Source organism: Aethalodelphis obliquidens, unplaced genomic scaffold, assembly GCF_003676395.1.
Source record: "Aethalodelphis obliquidens isolate GAN/ISIS:26980383/991018 unplaced genomic scaffold, ASM367639v1 scaffold8, whole genome shotgun sequence".
Classification (NCBI taxonomy): domain Eukaryota; kingdom Metazoa; phylum Chordata; class Mammalia; order Artiodactyla; family Delphinidae; genus Aethalodelphis; species Aethalodelphis obliquidens.
The window spans coordinates 46,828,595-46,849,099 of NW_020837952.1; the positions used below are offsets into that span (position 1 = coordinate 46,828,595).

The 20,505-nt window shown below is 46.0% G+C and overlaps 2 protein-coding genes across 3 annotated transcripts in view; one reads left to right on the forward strand and one right to left on the reverse strand.

Moving 5' to 3' along the window:
* STAB2 (stabilin 2) overlaps nucleotides 1–1,094 on the forward strand; it is a 158,420-nt gene extending 157,326 nt beyond the window's left edge. The window contains exon 69 of the mRNA XM_027107363.1: nucleotides 230–1,094. Within this exon, the coding sequence (XP_026963164.1) occupies nucleotides 230–280 (51 nt within the window). The 3' untranslated portion in view covers nucleotides 281–1,094. The remainder of the gene's footprint in view (nucleotides 1–229) is intronic.
* A 1,494-nt stretch (nucleotides 1,095–2,588) lies between these two features.
* NT5DC3 (5'-nucleotidase domain containing 3) overlaps nucleotides 2,589–20,505 on the reverse strand; it is a 55,339-nt gene continuing 37,422 nt past the window's right edge. The window contains exons 11-14 of one of the 2 annotated variants that reach the window (XM_027107365.1): nucleotides 19,947–20,033; nucleotides 14,978–15,118; nucleotides 9,700–9,764; nucleotides 2,589–6,955 (exon numbers count right to left, since the gene is read on the reverse strand). In XM_027107365.1, the coding sequence (XP_026963166.1) occupies nucleotides 6,703–6,955; nucleotides 9,700–9,764; nucleotides 14,978–15,118; nucleotides 19,947–20,033 (546 nt within the window). In that variant the 3' untranslated portion in view covers nucleotides 2,589–6,702. The remainder of the gene's footprint in view (nucleotides 6,956–9,699; nucleotides 9,765–14,977; nucleotides 15,119–19,946; nucleotides 20,034–20,505) is intronic. The other variant, XM_027107366.1, reaches the window with a different exon arrangement.

Sequence of the window (20,505 nt, forward strand, 5' to 3'; positions counted from 1 at the left end):
AGGCAAGGGGGTAGGGCAGGGGCGTCGGAGTGACCTTCCTGCTTCTGCCATTTTTAAAAAATTCCTTCAGTTTAAGACATTTAATGTGCCAAGGTGCTTTGTTTGGGGGTGGCGTGTCCCGAACCCCATCAAGGCCTCAGACCAGTAGCCATAAGAATGCTCGACCCGGGAGGATTCACAAACAGAAGGCCTGCACCCTCTGCGTGGCTCACAGACCTCTCATTTCCAGGACCCTGAAGACCAGCAGCTGGACAGCACTGACCCCCTGGGGGCACTGTGAGGGCCGGACCTGCCCCAGCCAGACATCACCTGCCGCCGCCTGGGCCCCTGGCGCTGCCTCAGAAAGGCCGTCAACTGTGAATCCTCAGCCCCAGTTGCCTGTGGGAAAAGTAAGGTCCTTTAACATTTCAGAGTATGAAACACTCAAGCCGTACCTCATCTCTTTGGTTGATCTGGGGATTATTCTGTTTCTGTGGGTGAGGGACCATGTTAAATCCACCCACCAACCCACGGAGACTGCTCCCTCCCTGACTCTCTTCTGTCCTTCCCGTGTACCTTTAGTGACCAACACTCTAGTGACCTTGTCTTATTTCCCTATTAGACTGTAAGCTCCCAAAGGCAGGGACCTCCCTATTCGTCTTTATATCTCAGCAGCCAGCACAGTGTCTGGCACGGGAAATGTGCTGACGTATTGGTTACAGAATAAAGTCAATGAAACAGATCCAGTGTTTTGGGAAACAAAGCGACTGTTCGCCACAGGAGGGGTCAGACTTTGAAGGTAAAACCAACTTGTTGGGGCCTCTTAGGGCCTTTTCAATTGGCCACCATCTGCCTTAGGAACGCTTCTTTCTTAACTCTGTTTTGTTTGCTTGTGTGAAGAAGACATGAGAACCACACTGAGATACCACTTCACACCCACTAGAATGGCCATCCTCAAAACCACAGCCAATAACGAGTATTGGCAAGGATGGGGAGAAACTGGATCCCTCCTGATTTGCTGGTGGGAATGTAAAATGGGGCCCCCAGCTCCTCAAAAAGTTAAACACAGAACTACCGTGTGATCCAGAAACTCCACTCCTAGGTACAGACCCAAGAGAAATGAAAACATGTCCACACAACAAATGACAGAGGTAGGTACACAGCAGCATTATTCATAACAGCCAAAACGTGGAAACAACCCAAATGTCTACCAACTTATGAATGGATAACCAGTGTGTCTAGCCACACCATGAAATAGCATTTCACCCTAAAAGGGAACTAAGTACTGACACATGCAACACCACGGATGAACCTTGAAAACATGACGCTCAGTGAAAGAAACCAGACACAAAAGACCACATGCCGTATGATTCTATCTACATGGAAATGTCCAGAATCGGCAAATTCAGAGAGACAGAAAGGTGAGTGAGTGGTTGCCAGCTAGGGACTGGGGTAACTGCTAAGAGGTACGGGGTTTCTTCTGGGGGTATGAAAACGTTCTGGAATTTTACACAAGTGATGTGTAGGCTCAGGCCTGCACCGTGCAGGACTCTGCAAGGCAGGATGTCCACCACACCCTCAAAAGGCCCCAAGTGGCCTCGCCATCACCGTGACAACCGGGCACCCTCCAGCCCACCCACCACCCATTTCCAAGCTGTCCCTGGAGGTAGCACTGGCCATGCTCAGGAGCCAGTGCTGGGGATGGAGAAGCCCTGCTCTAGGCTGAGCAGACCTCAGACCCTCCTCTCCGTCGCCCTCGCAACCCAAACGACTTTGTTCCACATCATCAGGGCTTCTGCTGAGCCAAGTCCAAAGTCCAGAAGCCCCAGGGTCTCAGAAGCTCTCTCACAACTCTAGGAAAGGGAAGAAGCCCCCGTGGCAGGCACAGGAACAACTCACCACCTCCTCTCGGACAACGTGCCGTGATGAGGGCAACGCCAGGTTTCCAGAAACTCGCTCTCCGAAGGAACGTGGGACCGATTCACTAGTGAGTCCACCAACTCCACCATCAGAGGGACAGAAAGGCACGTGATTAAGAGGAGAAACAGCAGGTATCCGTGGGAGGACTGAATGAGATGAAGTTCCTGGCACAACGAGAGGTCAAGGACATTAAGTTGAAACACACACACAATTCAGGTTTTTTAGAAGGCTCTTCAAAATATAAATTTATCCAAAACCCAGCAGTGAACTGACTTCACAGCGTGCACTCCTAGTTCAGTATTATGCAGTATTTTCTTCCCTTAAAAACACTGCTTCCAATTTCCAGCTTCCCTGGTAATTTGACTGCAGACAAACAGGTGGCTCACTGTCATCTCCTTGTTCTCAAGGAGGGAACAGTCTGTGAGAGACAGAAATTCCAGGTGGCTTACCTGCTGCCCACCTGAGGCCAAACGCATACCAATTTTCCTTCCGTGGCTTAATTACATGGTCCTCAAGCTCTGAAAACAAGCAAGTGTGCTTTGCTGGGGGTGGGAGAACAAGGGTGGTGAGAAATGAACCATAAATCTTTCACCCTTGCTCTCAGGGATACTCTTTCTGGGGTACATTAGAATGTGATACAGCTTTGCCACTGACTGAAGCACACAAAACAGATGACTTAGAATAAACTGGACAATACAATTCAAACTTTTATTTGGCAACAAGTTCAAAGTCATGTGACATAAAATCAACATTTAGAATAAATAGCAAATTCACATTCAGAATAAACAGTAAGTCTATCTAATTTGCATTCATTGTGCCTGAAATTAATTAAACAGGCACACTCTGTCATTCTACTAAAAAAACAGTTTCCTAAGTCAGAGTTCAAGCCTGCAGTATAGAAAAGTACAGAGCACTGCTGTGGGTTGGTTCCTTGGAGAGCAGACACTGAGATGGGGACTGTCCTTGGGATCAACACCCGGGAAGGGGAGAGGGGATGGGAAGGGAGCTGGGCTGCAGTGCAGACAGAGAGGCCTCAGCTGTGTGCCCTCCCAACAGCTCTGGAGCTGAAAGGCCTTCAGAGTTGCTCCAGGGAGGGAGCTTGACCACATCCTCATCCGAGGCAGGACTTTTCAGCAGGGGAAGCTCCCAAGGAGGACTGACAGCTGCAGACGGTAAGCCAGCAGCACACCCAGCAGCTGCGGGGATTAAGCCCTTCGGTCCTGAAGGTCTTCTGGGCACCCAAGCCCATCACACGCTACCAGCACAATCACAGATGAGGGCAATGAGAGGTATATTCAATGAATGCCGAGTCTGGCAGCTCAACTACACAACGACAATCGTGCCGTGTGCTGGAAACACAGTATTTTACCACTGGCCATAAAAGTAAATATGCCCAGAGAGTAGCTCGTAGGGGAACAGGGCGCACTTACCTACAGAACTTCTTTCTACTGGCTGCACCCAACTGTGGGCTGCTTCATCTGCGTGCTTTCAGCAAGGTCATCTCGCCATTGCCACCAACACGATCCATCAGAGCAGGGCTCGGCAGACCACGGCCCAAAGGCCAAATCCAGCCTGCAGCCTGTTTTCATAAGCCACGCTGTACTGGACCACAGGCAGGCCCAGTCCTAGAGAGGGGCCGCAGAAAATGGCCCGCAAAGCTGAAAGTATTTACTGCCTGGCCCTTTACAGGAAAAGTTTGCTGAACCTTGCATTAGGGAAACTTCACTTCCTTTCTTTTCTTCAATCCACTAGGGTATTAAAGGTTAGCTGAACTTGCAGCCAAGCTCCCATAGGCTAACGCAGAAAACTGGTATGAAAGGAAATCAATACTAAGAGGGCAGATCATGGGTTGGCTCCCTAGTAGTTGAAGAGAGCAATCAAGGAGCCCTGCCTCTGGCCAAATTTAGTCTGAGAGCACATTCGAGACAAGGGCTCCCAAGTGCGTGCAGCAGGTGAACATTCGGCCGAGTGGAATCCAGTTCCAGTATTTAGCACACACTCTACCCCTTTAGAGGCCTTTGGGGACAAAAAGAGAGGGAAGGCTATTTAGGTCACCCAAAGCTAAATTAGCGAGGAAGAAAGATTACTTTTCATTTCTCCTTTGCACTAAGAGGACCAATGCCTTCAAAGCGACTAGGAATTCAGTCTGAGATGCGCCTGCATCAGTAACATGTGGTTTACGTTGGATGGCATTAACGGAGCTGAAGAGAATTTTTAAAAGGGGGAAAAAAAAAAGAGGCCATGTTAGGAGGAAAGTGGGAGCTCTAAGACAAACTCCTAAAATATATTAAAAGCCAGGTTTCATCTATTAAAAACAACTCTGGAAAAACGAGTTGTGCAGGTTCCTTCCAGGGCAACCAGGTACATGAGCCTTGGGGGGCAAGGACTGCCCCTGGGCTGTGAATTTTTGCTCACATCATTCAGAGAAAATCAGTCTAACTGATGCTAAAAATGGAAAATATTTTTTTAATGTGCAAACTAATTTTATTCCGTTCACTTTCCAAACTGATGTTTTAAGTGGTAGAAAATAGACTCCCTTCCCTTGTACCCACATGCCTTCGTACGTGTGTGCACCAGAGGACAAACCGGGAAGAACAGAATGCAGTGCATCGTGCTGAAAACCAGCTGAGTCACAACAGTGACAAGTTAAGACTGAGCACAGACAAGAATGCCTCTGTCCCGGCCCCAGCGCGGGTTCACATCTGCTGGGCACATGCTCGGTTGGGCCCTGCGCAGAGAGATCTCAATACCGCCACGTACCGTGGCCCACAGACCGAAACCTTAATTGGTAATAAGTCGTAAAATTCATTATTCACACCCAGAAAATCTATTTCTTCCCCCCAGGCTTGGGTCACCTAACCTAGATGTACATGAAAGCAGGTTGTAAAAATAGTTGTACTTCATTCTTGAGTAAACAAGACACCCTATCACTGGCACCTAGGAGATAATACCTGATAAAAACTAAGAAAATGTTTTAAAATAATACCTACTTCCTCACTCAGCTTCTCCAAAGCAGAAACTAGCAGCCCAAAGCACCAGTGTATCCTCTGAGGACCCCAACACTGAACATTTCTGGGCACCACCTGCACCCCCGAAACGCCAGTCTTCCAATGCACTCGGATGCGTAAAATCCCTGAGCGCTAACAAACAGCAAACGAAATGCCTCCTGCTGTCGGAAAAAGGAATGGACTGCTGTGTTTCAAATAAAATTTAGAAGGAAAAAATGGGGGCTAATTGGGCCTACTGGGTCTAGAGAATCACCTTCACTATTTTAGTTAAATACAAGAAAATATCACAAGCACACTCCCATTATAACAAGCAGCATTACAATGCGTGCTATGGGACTCACCTAATTTCCACACTGCGGCAGGTATCCTGTGGAAGGCCAAGCGAGCATTTCATCAACAACTGACTCCGTACACGAATCCATTAAAAACGCTGAATACGCGGCCCTCTCTCCACAAGCCCCCTTCCTCCTGTACCTGCATCCTTTAGGTTTAAGGATACGTGTCCCTTGCCTTGTCCTCAGAAGGAAATAGGAACACTCAGCCAGCTAGGTCATTTCCAACTCTGTTTCTCTTAGCTTCAGTGTCCTTTATCCTCTCCCACCTTTAACACAGACACCTAAAGAAAACCACCCAAACTCCCCAAATAGACATACAAACATGGCAGGAAAGCAATCTAAGAGGAGGAGAGGGTGGAAGACGGCTAAGAGGAGAGGGCCACCTCCCTCCCCTCCTGCTAGATTCAAGCCCCTCTCCTCGGCTGACAAGTCAGGAGAGACAGGCATCTGCTCGTTTCCCTCCAACAATGACGGTTTCTGGTAATACACTTGTTAATAAGACTGCAACACAGCCAGTAGGGGTCACGGCGTGGCTCTTCATTACGAGGACATTTTTTTTGTTTCATTTTCCGTCCTCCAACGATCACATTCAAGCAATATACAGGTAGCAGTTGCAGCTAAAATAAATTCCTGGGAGACCCAACACAAATGCACTGGCATTTGTCTTCTGACCTGTTTATTTCTCACAGCCTCATTCTACAAAGTCTGTTCTGCTGGCTGGAAATTTAACCAGAAGCTCTTCTCTCTTTGCCCACCTCTTCTGGGGAAAAGAGTGAACCTGCCCATCACTTGGGGCACAATGGTCCTTCCCCAGCAGGACACGGATACTGAGGACAATCGAGGCCAAGGACTTGCCACTCCCCTTGTTCTTTCTCACGAAAGACTTCCAGAGAGGCTGAGTCTGCTTTCAAGTGAGGCACCAGAGTGCCAAAGCCCTAGTACCAGAAGATATCTGGGAACCGGCTGCCGTCTGGGGACCATCTCTGCCGCTGACACAGTGGTATGCTACCGCAGCGCTCGCTCAAACATCAGCTTTCTGTGAGAAGTTCACCGGTGCACACCACTGGTCCCCTGCACTGCCTGTGAATGTTCACTTTTTCCGTGCGTTTTGCATGGAAGAGTCAAGAAGAGTTTCAAAACGTCACCTGCTGGAATCCAGAGATGGTATCAAGAAGCCTCCCCGTCCCAGAAAATCTGACGCCGGTCGCGGTACCTTAGTAAACAAGAAGGGCGATCACAGGGTGTTGACAGGAAGCCAGCCGCTGTCCCCACATGTACAGGAAGGCAGTCCCCCTGGGCTGCGAGCTCCTGTCTTCACGAGCTGGGGGGTATCCTCCGTAATGTACAAAATAGGTATCACAAGGCATGTCCGTAAGCACAGTCACGTCCATGCAAAGTCTGCCCGGTGCGGGGCCGCCGCCGGTCCTGGCTTTTCGCGCCCAGGGTGCCTGGGCCGCTGGCTACTTGGCCTGGGCCTCCTGCAGGAGCGGCGGCCTGGTGGCCGGGGACCTGTCAGACCAGGCAGGAAGCTCGTGCTGCAGCGGGGTTCTCCGGGGGTAGAACGTGTGGCTGACATCATAGCTCAGGAGGCAGCTCAGGGACGCCATGTAGATGTCGGCAAACCGCGACAGGCGCCGCAGGAAGTACGTGGGGTTCTGGTCTGTGCGGAACAAGCTTCCGAACTGGGTGTTGAAGGAACCTTTGGTCATTTCTCTGAAGAGGCAAGAGACAGTGATTCCCAAAAGGTCTGCTTTTAGCTACCGAAATCAAATAAAATCAAAATCACCGTTTCCCAAAGAACAGACACATGTATACGTATAACTGAATCACTCTGCTGTACACCTGAAACCAACACAACATTGTTAATCAACTCTACCCCAATGTAAAATAAAAAGTTTAAAATAAATAAATAAGCTACAAGGATATATTGCACAGCACGGGAAATATAGCTAATATTTTATAATAACTATAAATGGAGTACAATCTATAAAAAATGTGAATCCCTATGTTGTATACCTGAAACTGATGTAATATTGTACATCAACCATACGTCAATAAAAAGATTTTTTTTTTAGATCACTCTTTCACACGTACAGGACTCAAATTAGCCTAGAGCAGCTCCGATTTCTAATCGAGAAAACAGTCTGTCCATTCATCCATCAACTGGCTCTGATCACATTCCCCACTTAGGCCAGCCAGAGAGAACACTGCCGAGGGCTCCAGCGGCAACGCGTGAGCCTCTAAACCTGCACACCCCATTTCCCAAACAAAAACAGAGGGTGCGGGAGCTGCTTCTGAAGGTCCACAGAGACACACAATGTTCTCAGAGCCTCCAAACTTCCTTTGTCTACAGAATGGGACAAAGGCCCCCTTTTCATCAGGTTATATTGAGAACTAAGTAAGGAAGGAGAAATAAAAGCATATCATAAACTCAAAAGTACTTTATGTCTGAGAGATTAAGGATTATTTTATAGTGATGTAAACACATCTCTACCATCCATTACAGAGCTTCAGGCACCTCCTCAAAGCCTGGATTACAGGCATCTTGCAAGACTGTTCACCCTACCCCCGGCTCTAAGCCCCTGCAGGTGTGCAGACACGTGTCTGTGTGTAAAACAACACCCCGTCACACATACATGGGATATGCACACCATCCAATCCAATGGCCAGGACCCCTACACACAGACTGTTCCAGCAAACTGGATAAATGCCATTTGACTGTTAAAAAATCAGTTATAAACACAGCAAAACCCATAATCCTTTACACAACTGTGTGATAAAAGCCACTAGTTGGTAGAGGCCTTCTTTCGTCATATGGTGACAGCAGATGCTACAACAATAAAAAGAAGAAAATTGGAAGACCTCAATTAGGTCTGCAGGTGGAGCAACATAAATGGTTTTCAAACGTTTACTGAAAAATCTCATTGAGATGTGAGGTTGTTAGAGATGCGAATTCAAAACAAAATTTCTGCCGGGTGAAATGATTCTTTTCTCTAATAATTTGAGGTCCCTGGAGTGTAGGACTCAGGTCTGGCCTTCAGGGGCAAGGGGCCCAGAGTCAAATGACATTATATGCCCATCACCCTCTCACCCAACATTTTAGACCAATAATCACATTGGAATAAGCCCCCAACAGCCAGCACGCTGAGAGGGAAGAGGAAGGATTCAATACAGCCGTGGCTTCTGCTGCCCAGAGGGATGGACTCTGCCTCTCTCCACGCACACCACAGCCCCCCCCACCCGAGGCTGCCCACTGCTCAGAGGCCAGAACCCAGGAACTGAGCACTACTAACAAACCTTAGGGACAGCTGTGCCCGGGAGGGGGGTGTGGGGGGAACCACAAGAGCAGAAATGGTCACATCAACAGTGTTTACATGCACAGCATCCATCCTCTTCTACAGGAAAGCACAACTGTCCACAGGGTCTCTTAAGAATAATCGTTCCCTTAAAATCAACCTAAATGTCCATTGACAGATGAATGGATGAAGAAGATGTGATACATATATACAGTGGAGTATTACTCAGCCATAAAAAAGAATGAAATAATGCCATCTGCAGCAACATGGATGCAACTAGAGATTATCATACTAAGTGAAGCAGGTCAGACAGAGAAAGACAAATATTATATGGTATCACTTATATGTGGAATCTAAAAAGATAATACAAATGAACTTATTTACAAAACAGAAACAGACTCACAGACAGAGGAAACAAGCGAAAAGGAGAGGGGAGGGGATAAATTAGGAGTGTGGGGTTAATGGATACACACCACTATATATAAAACATAAACAACAAGGATGGAGAGCACATGCAGAGCACATGGAACTATATTCAGTATCTTGTAATAACCTATAATGGAAAAGAATCTGAAGCTGTACACCTGAAGCTAACACAATACTGTAAATCAACAAATTTAATAAAAAAAAAAAATCAAGAATAACCGTTCCCTTAAGACACACACCCACCAAACTTTCTGACAGCGGATGGGTTTTCTTCACCAATAGACATTATGATACTGAGTGACTGCACATTCCTAAAACAGCAGTGTTACAAACAAGCACCAGGGTTGTAGAATCCCCAAGAATTAATTGTGGCTCGGTGGCTACTGTCCCACTAGCCACGCTGGGCCACCGGCATTGCCAACAACTGGACCAGTGGCTGCCCAAACGGGGAAGTTAAGTGGGCTGGAAGGAGGGATGGATGGGAGGAGGGATAGACAGACAACAAACTCAAGGGCAGGCAGCAGGTGTGAGGGAGCTCACTGCTGCCTCGAGGAAATGTCACTCATCACTAATGGCAGCTGGCTCGTTCTCGATGCTGGGGGGTCACAGTCACCCCTGGCAGCTGAGAAAGACTGTTTCGAAGCCTGCTTCAGGCAGGCCTTGCACCAGGCATGTGGGCTGAGTGAGCGTGGCCAGGGTGGGGGATTTACTCTATTCAAAACAGGCCGCTCTTACCTCATCTCCTTCCTCTCCTTTTTCCACTCCTGCAAAACCAGCTGTGACTCCGCATCTCTGTGAACCTGCAGGACACAAGCCAATTATTGAGAAGGTTCTGGGTATGAATAAACCTATTAGGTCATGAGAATTTTCTAATGGGCAGCTCTTCTGGGAGGAATTTTATTCAGGTCTAAGAGACAGGCACCTGCAGGACATAATACATTTTCAGACTTCCCAGCTGCCATCTGCCCTTCTCCACCAAGTGCACGTGGCATATTATGATGCCATTAAGCAAGGCTCCCATTAAACTAGAGATATTAAAGTATTATTAAAGGCTTTGTATAAGCACAATGCATATGCATCCACATAAAATATACGTGTATTATACGTGCGTGATGTATCCATTACACATGGATTATCCACTACACACATAAACATATACTTAATACAGGCTACCTAATACACATTTATATATATCATAAATATACGTATTATACACACACACACACACACGGCAGTTAAGTGGAAATAGCAGGTGTAACAGTACATCCACAAGTTACAAGCATGTAAAAAACATGTGCATATATTTGGAAATTAACAGGGAAATTTTTCTTTAATCTGTGCAAGGGTAGTTGAATTATAATTGGCTTTAATCTTTTTCCTTAATATTATCTTTTAAAGTGTTTAAGGAAAAAAAAAAAATGTTTTTATAAAAGGCAAGAAGGCAGAGCACCTCACCCAGACAGAGAAGCAGAGAATTTTCTGGGTGGGCTGAAAAGTGAGCAAAAGGCAAAAAGAAAATGACAGCCGTACACACCCTAACACACGGATTCTCACACGTCTCTCTCCAAGGCTCCTGAGGCTGAACAGGAACTCTCGAGCGCAGCCAGAGGTACACGGGGCCAGATGGGGCTCCCTGGAGACCATGGTCACAGGGCCAGCCTCAGGACCCGGAGGAAAACACCGAACACGCAAACCATCTGCTTCTGATGTGGCAGCCAAGGCCCTTCTGTTTATCACGTATGCCCGGGTCAACAGCTTGACTAAGTCACCTGCTACAGGCCTCTGCCACTCAGACAAAACCCTGAGCTTGTCATCTGCACTTCCGGCCCAGCACCGCTGCCTACACCAGCCGGAAGCAGCCACCACTGAATGACCACTGGCCGTGTGTGACTGGAGCACCGGAAGACTGGTCCAGCACATCTGGAGGTGTTGGGGTAGGTCCTCCGAGTGTGGTTTCAATCAGCGCTCACATTTTAGATCAACAAATTACTCACTATAGAACTCAGGCACTACAAAGCATGAGACTAGGTCATAACTCTGTAGGGTGCCACAAGGAATTTATTTATATAGATAGATACATGCAGATATACACACATGCACACAGATATACACGCATACACGTACACACACGTGGCCATATACATATTCAGCACCGACTGTGTGGCAAGCACTGTGCTATCTACTGAAGATGTAAGCAAGGAAAAGAGGGAGCCCTGGCGGGGGGTACACAGATCAGGACAAAACAATGCGACAGCACACAGGATGGGCTATCAGCCTGTGGGCGGGAAGTTTCCCTCCCACCTCTGCCCATACGCCCTTCTTGGCCCACGAACTGCACTTGTGTCCAGTATGAAGGAGAAGCTTCTCCTGTACTTGCAGGACGGGAGAATTCTCTTGACTAGTGACCAGAAGAAAGATGACCAGAGTGAATCTACTTGCTCCCTCCTTTTGGAAACCAGCTGCCACAGGCCATGTGAACGCTTCTCTCCACTCTCCCCTCAGGTGGGCGCCCCCCCCCTGCGGACAGGCTCCGCAGACATGAAGAGTCTCCAAGTCCAAGGCACTTTCTCCAGCACAGCTTTTCCAGCATGGGGGGCAGCCAAGGATGGCAGATCATCTCCAGCGAAGCCCAAGGTTGCCAGAGGGACATGCTAAGGAGGAACGCCCCAGAGATCTGAGCCAGGAGCATGCCCAGAGGAGAGGGCATATGAGCTCCGGGGGTGTGCACCTTAACCCAGCCTCCCCTCGCACCCTCCCATCCAAGGCCTACCCGCACCCCCCTCCCACCTGCCCTTTCTCTAGCATTTATCGTCTCTCCCACGTGATCCACCTCCTTGGATGGATCCATCAGCACTGGATCCTTCCCATCAGCGCCTTCCCATCATGCCCAAGGCTCTCCCATTAAAAGAAAACAATGTCCCCTGAGCCACACCTTTCTCCAGCTCTGATCCCCCTACAAGGCCAAACTCTGTAAAACAGTAATCTCAGGTGTCTGAAATCTACTTGAAAAGACTTCAAAGACTGGGTATTCATTAGTTATAATTAACCCTTAAGGGATATACCATGTACTCAAGGGTGGGTAGTTAGCACGGGAAAAGACTCAGCAGAAGCCCACACCAGAGGCTCATCCTACAGTCACCTCAGCCATCTTTAGCCTCACTCGTTAGTTAGCATACTCAGCCCTTCATGACTTCAATCTACAAAAATGTGCTGTACAGGCCGGCCCAGCCCTGTGAGAGCAGGACATTGCAGTCTAGCCAGCAGCCTGACAGCCTGTGCCAGGGGAGGCCAAACCCAGCCCAGCACCCACTTTTCTATTGGCCTAATGAGCTTAAGAAAGGATTTTCCTCTTGAAACTGTTGGAAAAAAATCAAAAGAAAAATAATTTCATGATGCGTGAAAATGATATGAAATTCAAATTTCAGTGTCCACCAATGCAGTTACAGGGATACAGCTACAACCGGTGGTTTACATACTGCCTAAGGCTGCTTTGGTGCTACAAGCACAGCTGAGTAGCTGCGACAGAGACCGTAGGACCCGCACAGCCTAACACGGTGACTAGCTGGCTCTTCGCAGAAGCCTGTCCACCCGGGGTTAATCGTGGCTCCGACGGGGTTACCTGGGAAGCCTCTACACTATACACCACACCATCCACCGGTACTACCGCCACGAGCCATACCACTGGAGAGTGCACTTCAAGGCTAGCGAACAAAAATTATTCTTCATAGCTACTTTTTTAAAACCAAAATTTCAACACCGGCATTGAATTCATCAGACTGGGCTCCAAACAACACGGCTGGCTTCAAAAAAAAAAAAAAAAAAACACAGCCAACCTCAGAGGACAAATTTCTCTCCTCAGAAAACAGTCCAGATAATATGCTATGTGCGTACCATCGGAAAAAGGGGAGCTACAGAAACATTTGACACGGGATCACTGGAATAATGTATCGTTTTCCAGGTGAGCACAGAGGCAGAGGAGAGAGTAGATAGGGAACAGGGAGAAGTGATGCTCATTTGGATACTGTTTTAATTATCAGCCACCCTCCTCTATGTCCTAGTGAATCCACCCTGACGGAAGTGTTCCAGACACCGAGGTGACACAGCACAGAGATGAGGGCTCTGGGGCCAGACAGCCCGGTCTAAGCCCAGCAAGTTAGTTTCTCCTCTCTGCCTCCGGTTCTTCATCTGTAAAGTGGGGGTGATGTCAGTGCCTGCTTCCAAGAGCTGTTGTTGAATGAAAGGCCTGTAAAGCCCTTGGGGTCTGGAGCATAGTAAGTCCTTGCTTCTGTATCGCTTGATTCCGCTGTCACTAACTTTGAGATTCTGGAAAAGTTACTTATCTCTCAGCCTGTTTCCTCACCTGTAAAATGGGGCGGCAGCATAAATGTCAATTCCCTTTTCTTCCTTCCCTAACCCCACGCCTTATACAATTAATTCTATAAATCACAGAAATCTTCCCAGCACTTCCTTTCTCTAAAACACACACTCCTTATTCATTAAACTTTTTATACAGGTCAGAGACAGGAAAACAAGAAATAAATTTCTCCTCAAAGCTAAAATGCAGCGACACCATCTACCTGCAGGCTGCATCTGTGTAGCTGACCAGCTACCTGCATCACAGAGAGACCGCACCTAAGGCAAGGGGTCTGGCTACACCCAAGAGCTCTAAACCGCACAGCAAAGAAGCACTTCAGTGCAGCACTTGAAAGCAGGGACTTGGGCACCACGCAGCCTAGGTTCAAGTTCTTGCTCTGTCATTTTATGACCTTTGACATATTACCCAACCTCTCAAACACTCAGTTTCCTTATTCTAAGGTGGAAAAGCATACACTGGACAGCTGGGACGAGTTATAAGTAATGTTGCAGAGCAAGCATTCAGCACAATGCCCGGCATCTGAAGAGCAGCTATTATTACCGTATGACCTATGCGCAGACTTAAAGCTACGTTAACCCAGAACTGATGCCTTTTATTTTTGGACGGTCACCTCACAGACAAGCACAGGAAGGAAAACAGAACCGGTCCTCATGAGAGACGAGCCAAGGAGCAACGCAGCCAGAGCGCGCTGGAAGCGAGGCCTGGGCGACGTGTGAGGCCCCACGCCCTGCAAGGGTGCACCCTGGAGTGAGGACCTGCCACTCCCCGCAGCTCTGCCCGGGTCTGCTGCCAGCTGGGCCAGGCAAGGCGGCTCCCGGCCCATTTACAAAGCAGGCCGGTAGGCCGTGGGCACCAGGCCATGGCCGGAGCCCGCAGCCAGGAGAGCAAGCATCCATGCCCCTTAACCTACAGGAGTCGGCACTCACTCACCCCGAGAAGCTGCGGGCCAGGCCAGCTGAACCAGGGGGGAAAGCAAGGTGCGTCGTGAGACTGGGGAGGGGTCGCAGCTGCAACACAGGGCAGCTTCCACGGGCCAGGAAATCACTGCTGAAACAACTTTCCTCACTAACTGCCCCAAACTGGCTATGTAACTTACAGAAAGAAAAACACACCACTGAACTCCAGTGAGCCAGCCAACTGTAGGTGTTATCTTCAAAATCAGAGGGAGGCTGCACACAGGGATCTCGACTCTTGCTTTGAGACTCTTCCCAGCAAGCCGTGGTGCCCAGCCTGAAGCGTTCATTCCATTTTACAGATGGGGAAATGGAGGCCCCGAACGGAGAAGTCCCACCGCAGGCTAAAGACAGAAGCAGGACTGGACCCAAACACTGGCAGAGGTTCCTGAATCCCACTGGTCTCCCAGTGGGGCTTTAGTGGGGAAGTAAGGACACCAGATTTCCCACACGGGCCCCACAAAACTTTTCTCCAAATGGCTTTGGGAGCCATCTTAAAAATTCTCTTTAGGGAAAATGGCAAGACTCTTTTAGGGGCAAAATCACCCCAGTGGTTATTCTGCAGGATAATTTATGCCTCATACTTCAGGACCACAATTCAATATAAAAATACCTGAAAATAACTTTGACCAGTGGACTAACCTCAGCCTTAAATAAAAAGTAGGAGAGAAAAAAAATCCCAAACCTGCATCTGCTCCAATAACCCAGTCAAGGTCTGTAGCCAGGTCATAGTTTGAATGTACTGCTCCGTGTTCATAATTCTGAGCTCAGATCGTAACTCTGGGATAATTGCACCCGTTCGCCAGCCATGCTTCAGGGTCAAGTCCTGAATGCAAAGATCACAAGAAGTCAACATTAATCTCAACAGAATTTAAACCATTTCATGACCTTTCCCCGACGCAACAGACATTCATTGAATTACGTTTTAATTTGGGAGAGCTTGCAGCTCTCCAGCAGCTTCCGGAACACAGTTCTGGCCAATGCAGCATGCCATGGACTTCTTTCTGCCTCACTGCCCTTGTCTGAGCTGTACTGAGAAAATCCCTCTGCTTTGCATTATTTCTAGGACCTCATACTTGAAGTCACTGTACCGCCAGGAGAAATTGTGTAATGTTAGTTATTAACCAAGCTAAATTAAATGAATTACACTTAATTAAAACAAATTTAGCCTCAGGCTTTGACCATTTCACCCCAAGAAAGTTTCTGTTCCGGAAATAATTGCGGTGAATCACAGACCCCACAGAAACACAGGATCTGGAATCATTAACCATGGTCTATAAAACCACATTTAGGTCAGGGGCAGAAAGAGGGTCAACTGAAATGCTACTGAAGGTCTTCGTTCAATTCATCCACAGACCACTGGGGAACACCCACCGCATGCCAAGCCTCCTGGGTTATGGGGAATCTCAGACTTGGAATGATCACACAATACCAACATATATGATCACGTTTTCATTCCAAATACTGTAATCCCATGATATGACATTAATAAGCCAGAATATCTAAGTTATGTCCTGGAAAATCTAAGATACACAATCACCATAATGCATGGCTGTTAATTTTCTCATTTGACAGTTACTAAATATTAGTTTGCCAGGCCCTGTTCTAGATACTGACAATAAAGTAATGAACAAAACTAACAATTCCCTGCTCTCATGGGAAATAGAGACAAAAAATAAGCAAGTAAATACATAGTGGCAGCTGGTGAGAAATACAATGGACAAAAATCAAGCAGAATAAGAGGGAAAAGGAGTTACCATTTTATATAGAGTGATTAGGAAGACAAGGCTAATACATCTGAAGGTAAGGAGAGTCAAAGTATGCAAATATGTGGGAGAAGAAAAATTCTGCCTGGAAAAAGAGCAAGTGCAAAGGCTCTGGGGCAGGAACAGGCTGGGAGGAAGGTGTGTTAAGAAACAGCAAGGCTTAGAGCAGAGTAGGAGAGAGGGCAGAGGCAGGAGATGCCTTCATAGAGGGAGGCTGGGGAAGGAGAGATCAAGCAGGGCCTTGAGGGCAATTATAGGAAATCAGGCTTTTACTCTGAGGAAGAAAGAGGCGCTTTTAAGGAGAGAGCTTTTAAGGGTTTTAAGGAGAGAAGTGGTATGTGGCTTACTGTTTTGAAAATTCACTCTGCGATTCACCTAAAGCTAGAATCTCTGTTCTGTATTGTCCTAAGGATGCCTACCTTCTTCAATGGTTGAATTTCTTTAAACCTTTCAATAGTTCTCTTTCTCCTATAATATATGAGACACTACATACATCACATTCTTTTAAATATTCCCAGTGGTGACAAACTTTTGAAGGTGGATCTTATTTCTGAAAATAGGTTAAAAAATCATTTGGAACATTCCTAAGACTAAAGTACATGAAAATAAATTAATAATAATGAAACTAATTTTCTCCTATGCCTCAAATTGGCTCTCAAATATAATCCAAAAGGGGCATCTAAATGTATTTTGAAAAACGGCAGCAATATTAAAGGATCTACATTCTCAAGAGATTCCTTTGAAGGGTAATGTTCATTGCCCACATAACTTCTGACATGTTAATGAATTGGTCTGATCACGTTAAAACAGTGGTTTTCCAACTTTAGCATGAATCCAACTATATGTTGTCTACAAGACATTTATTTTTGATCTAAGGACACACATAGGTTGAAAGTGAAAAGATTAAAAAAGATATTCCAAGCAAATAGTAACCAAAAGGCAACAGGAGTGGCTATCCTCATATCAGGCAAAATAGACTTTAGATCAAAAACTGTTACAAGACACAAAGAATGACATTATGTCATGATAAAAGGGTCAATTCACCAAAAATATATAACAATTCTAAGCACATATCAACCAAACATCAGAGGTCCAAAATATATGAAGGAAACATTAACAGAACTGAAGGGAACAAAAGACAGCTTTACGATAATAGCAGGAAACTCAATAGCTCACTTTCTACAATGGATAAAACAAGCAGACAGAAGATCAAACAGGAAACAGAGGACCTGAACAACACTAGAGATCGATTAGACCTAACAGACAAATACAGAACACTCCACCCAACAAAAGCAGAATACACATTTTTCTCAAGTGTACATGGAGAATTCTCCAGGAGCAACGGTATTTTAGACCACAAAACAAGTCTTAATTAATTTTAAAAGACTGAAATCATACAAAGTATCTTTTCTGATCACTAGGAATGAAACCAGACATCAACAGCAAAAGGAAAAAGTGAAAAATTCCACAATACGTGGAAATTTTAAACAACACACTCTTCAACAACCAATGGGTCAAAGAAGTCACAAGGGAAATTAGAAAATACCTTGAAACAAAATGCAAACACAACATACTCAAATTTATGGGACGCAACAAATGCAATACTAAAAAGGAAAATTAATAGCAATGCCATTTACATTAAAAAAAGATGTCAAAACAACTTAACTATATACCTTAAAGGAACTAGAAAAAGAACAAACTAAACTGAAAGCTAGCAGGACAAAGGAAATAATAAAGATGAGAGCAGAGATAAACAGAATAGAAAAACAACAGAGAAAAATCAACAAAACCAAGAATTGGTTCTTCAAAAAAAAAGCAAAAAATCCCAAAATTGCCAAACCTTTAATAAGATAAAAAGAGGACTCAAATTACTAAAATCAGAAATGTAAGTGGTGACATTAGCAGCAACTCTACGGGGGGCGGGGGAAGGACTATAAAAGAGTACTGCGAACTGAGTACTGTATGCCAACAACCTGGACAACCTAGATGAAACCGACAAACTCCTAGAAACACACAACCTACCAAGACTGAATTATGAAGAAACAGTAAATCTGAATAGACCTCTAACTAGGAAGGAGATTGAATCGAGAATCAAAAACCTTCCAACAGTGAAAAGCCCAGGACCAGATGGCTCCACTACCAAACATGTAAAGAAAAATTAACACCAATCCTTCTCAAACTCTTCCAGAAACTGAAGAAGAGGAAACACTGCCTAACTCATTCTATGGGCCAGCATTATCTTGATATCAAATTTGAGTGTGGGAAGCTGTGTAGAACACAGATGGCTGGGCCCCACCCCAAGAGTTTTTAACTCAGGAGGTCTGGGGTGAAGCTGAGAATCTGCAGTTCCAGCAAGTTCCCAGGTGATGCCGATGTCATGGGGACCACATTTGACAAACTACTGCATTCCTGACAAACTACTTCTCACAGTGCTAAGGCCTGTCTGTGTGTGTGTCACCTCATGGGGCCATGTACCTACATGCCTCCGGGGTAGCACACAGTTAGTTATATCCTCAAGGCCCACAGGCCACACGGCAAGAGGTACATGCTGTGATGCCACGTCACCTGGCCGGACATTCTGGGAGTGCCAACATCCTGAAGGGAGCACTTTGTTTCTACTTTACTAAGCACTTTTGTATATATTAGCTTATCTCACTCTTCTTACAAATGGAGACATCCAGGCTTGAGGGATGTGCCCATGGTCACACAGCTAATAAAGAGCAGAGATGGGATGAAAACCTCAGTTTTCCAATTCTCCCACGATTCCTGCCACTAGACCTCAACCCACTGGACAGACATGATTATGCAGCACGTGTACTGGAGTCACCTGGGAAGGGTGTCACTACACACAGACACTGGAATCAACCCTCTACCTCCACCACCTCTAGGAAGTTTGACTCCATACACCTCAGTGGGGCTCAGGCACGTGTGCTCTGAAACGCTTCCCAGATGGTCCTACTGCTCAGCCATTAAAGGTCACCGTTTCGATAGTACAAGAGCGACACAGACGTGCACACATGTGAGGCCAATCCAGTGTGGGCCAAAATACTCAGAAATATCAAAATACTCAGAAATATCAGAGGAGTTTGACAGCCGGCCATGACCTACTCTTGTTACCTCCTGGACACCAAGCTTCATTCAGACTTTGCAAAATGTGCGCTGTGCAACCTTGCCTGGAATCACTTAACAAACATAAATTCATTCCACAAGGAACCAAGTGTGGTAACAGATGTGATTCACTCAATCCTGCGCTAATTATACATTAAATCGTAATTCAAGTCCTGAGACACTCTAGTCATTCGAGGGGCACGAAAAGCCTCATTTTCACATAATAGCTATTTCCTGGAAATGCCAGTTTTGTACTCTTTCAAAATGACTGGCTGGCAAAAGAAACCCTGACTGGGCTTCCCTGGTGGCGCAGTGGTTGAGAGTCTGCCTGCCGAGACAGGGGACACGGGTTCGTGCCCCGGTCCGGGAAGATCCCACATGCCGCAGAGCGGCTGGGCCCGTGAGCTCCCCCCCCCAAAAAAGAAACCCTGACTGATGTTTATGAGATTTTACGAAGCATTTGTATGTTTCTGATGCTTAATAATAAAAGGGAAAGGAAAGAACACGGACATTTATTTCTTACCATTACCTAAATGGAAAGATGTTTTTCTGATAAACTGAGTAAATTGCTAATTTCCATCATTTTCCAAAAAAAATAATCTATTTCATGACTCTGATCCACCCTGTTGCATAAAACATGGGACTTTTAAAAAAAAAGAAAATGTGGCCCACTCCTCACTTTTATGAAAGTATGAAAATGGTCTTAAACAAAAGATAAATTCCTCAATAAGTGGGCCTAACACTGTCCCCAACAAAGAAACAGGAAAAAAGGTTCCTCACCGCCAGGTCACTGTATATATGGTCACCAAAATACAACACTTTGGATCCCCTCCATCCAGTAAGCTTCAAAAATTCATATAAATTACCCTGCAATAACAGAAAAATATAGGTGTTATATTGTATGACAAATAAGAGACCTGTATAACCCATGGCCCAATATACCTACTTTTGTTTTTTAATTTCTATTTATAGTATTTATTTATTTATTTATTTATTTATTTATTTTTTAGGCCGCGCCATGCGGCATGCAGGATCTTAGTTCCCCAACCAGGGATCAAACACGTGCCCTCAGCATTGGGAGCACGGCGTCTTAACCACTGGACTGCTAGGGAAAGTCCCGATATCTACCTTTTAAAACTTAAAAAAATGTTTTCGCTTTTACAATTTATTTTAAATATCAAAAGATAAAAAACATTTTTATGTGAAATCTATTAGACCTTTCTTCTAAGTCAAATGTACTTTTCAGAAGGGCTTCATACTAAATATCTTTGTAATGATCTTTTCTTTTCACGCTTAACGTTCTGTGACCATGTCAATAAATATTTGCCTGCCATGTAGT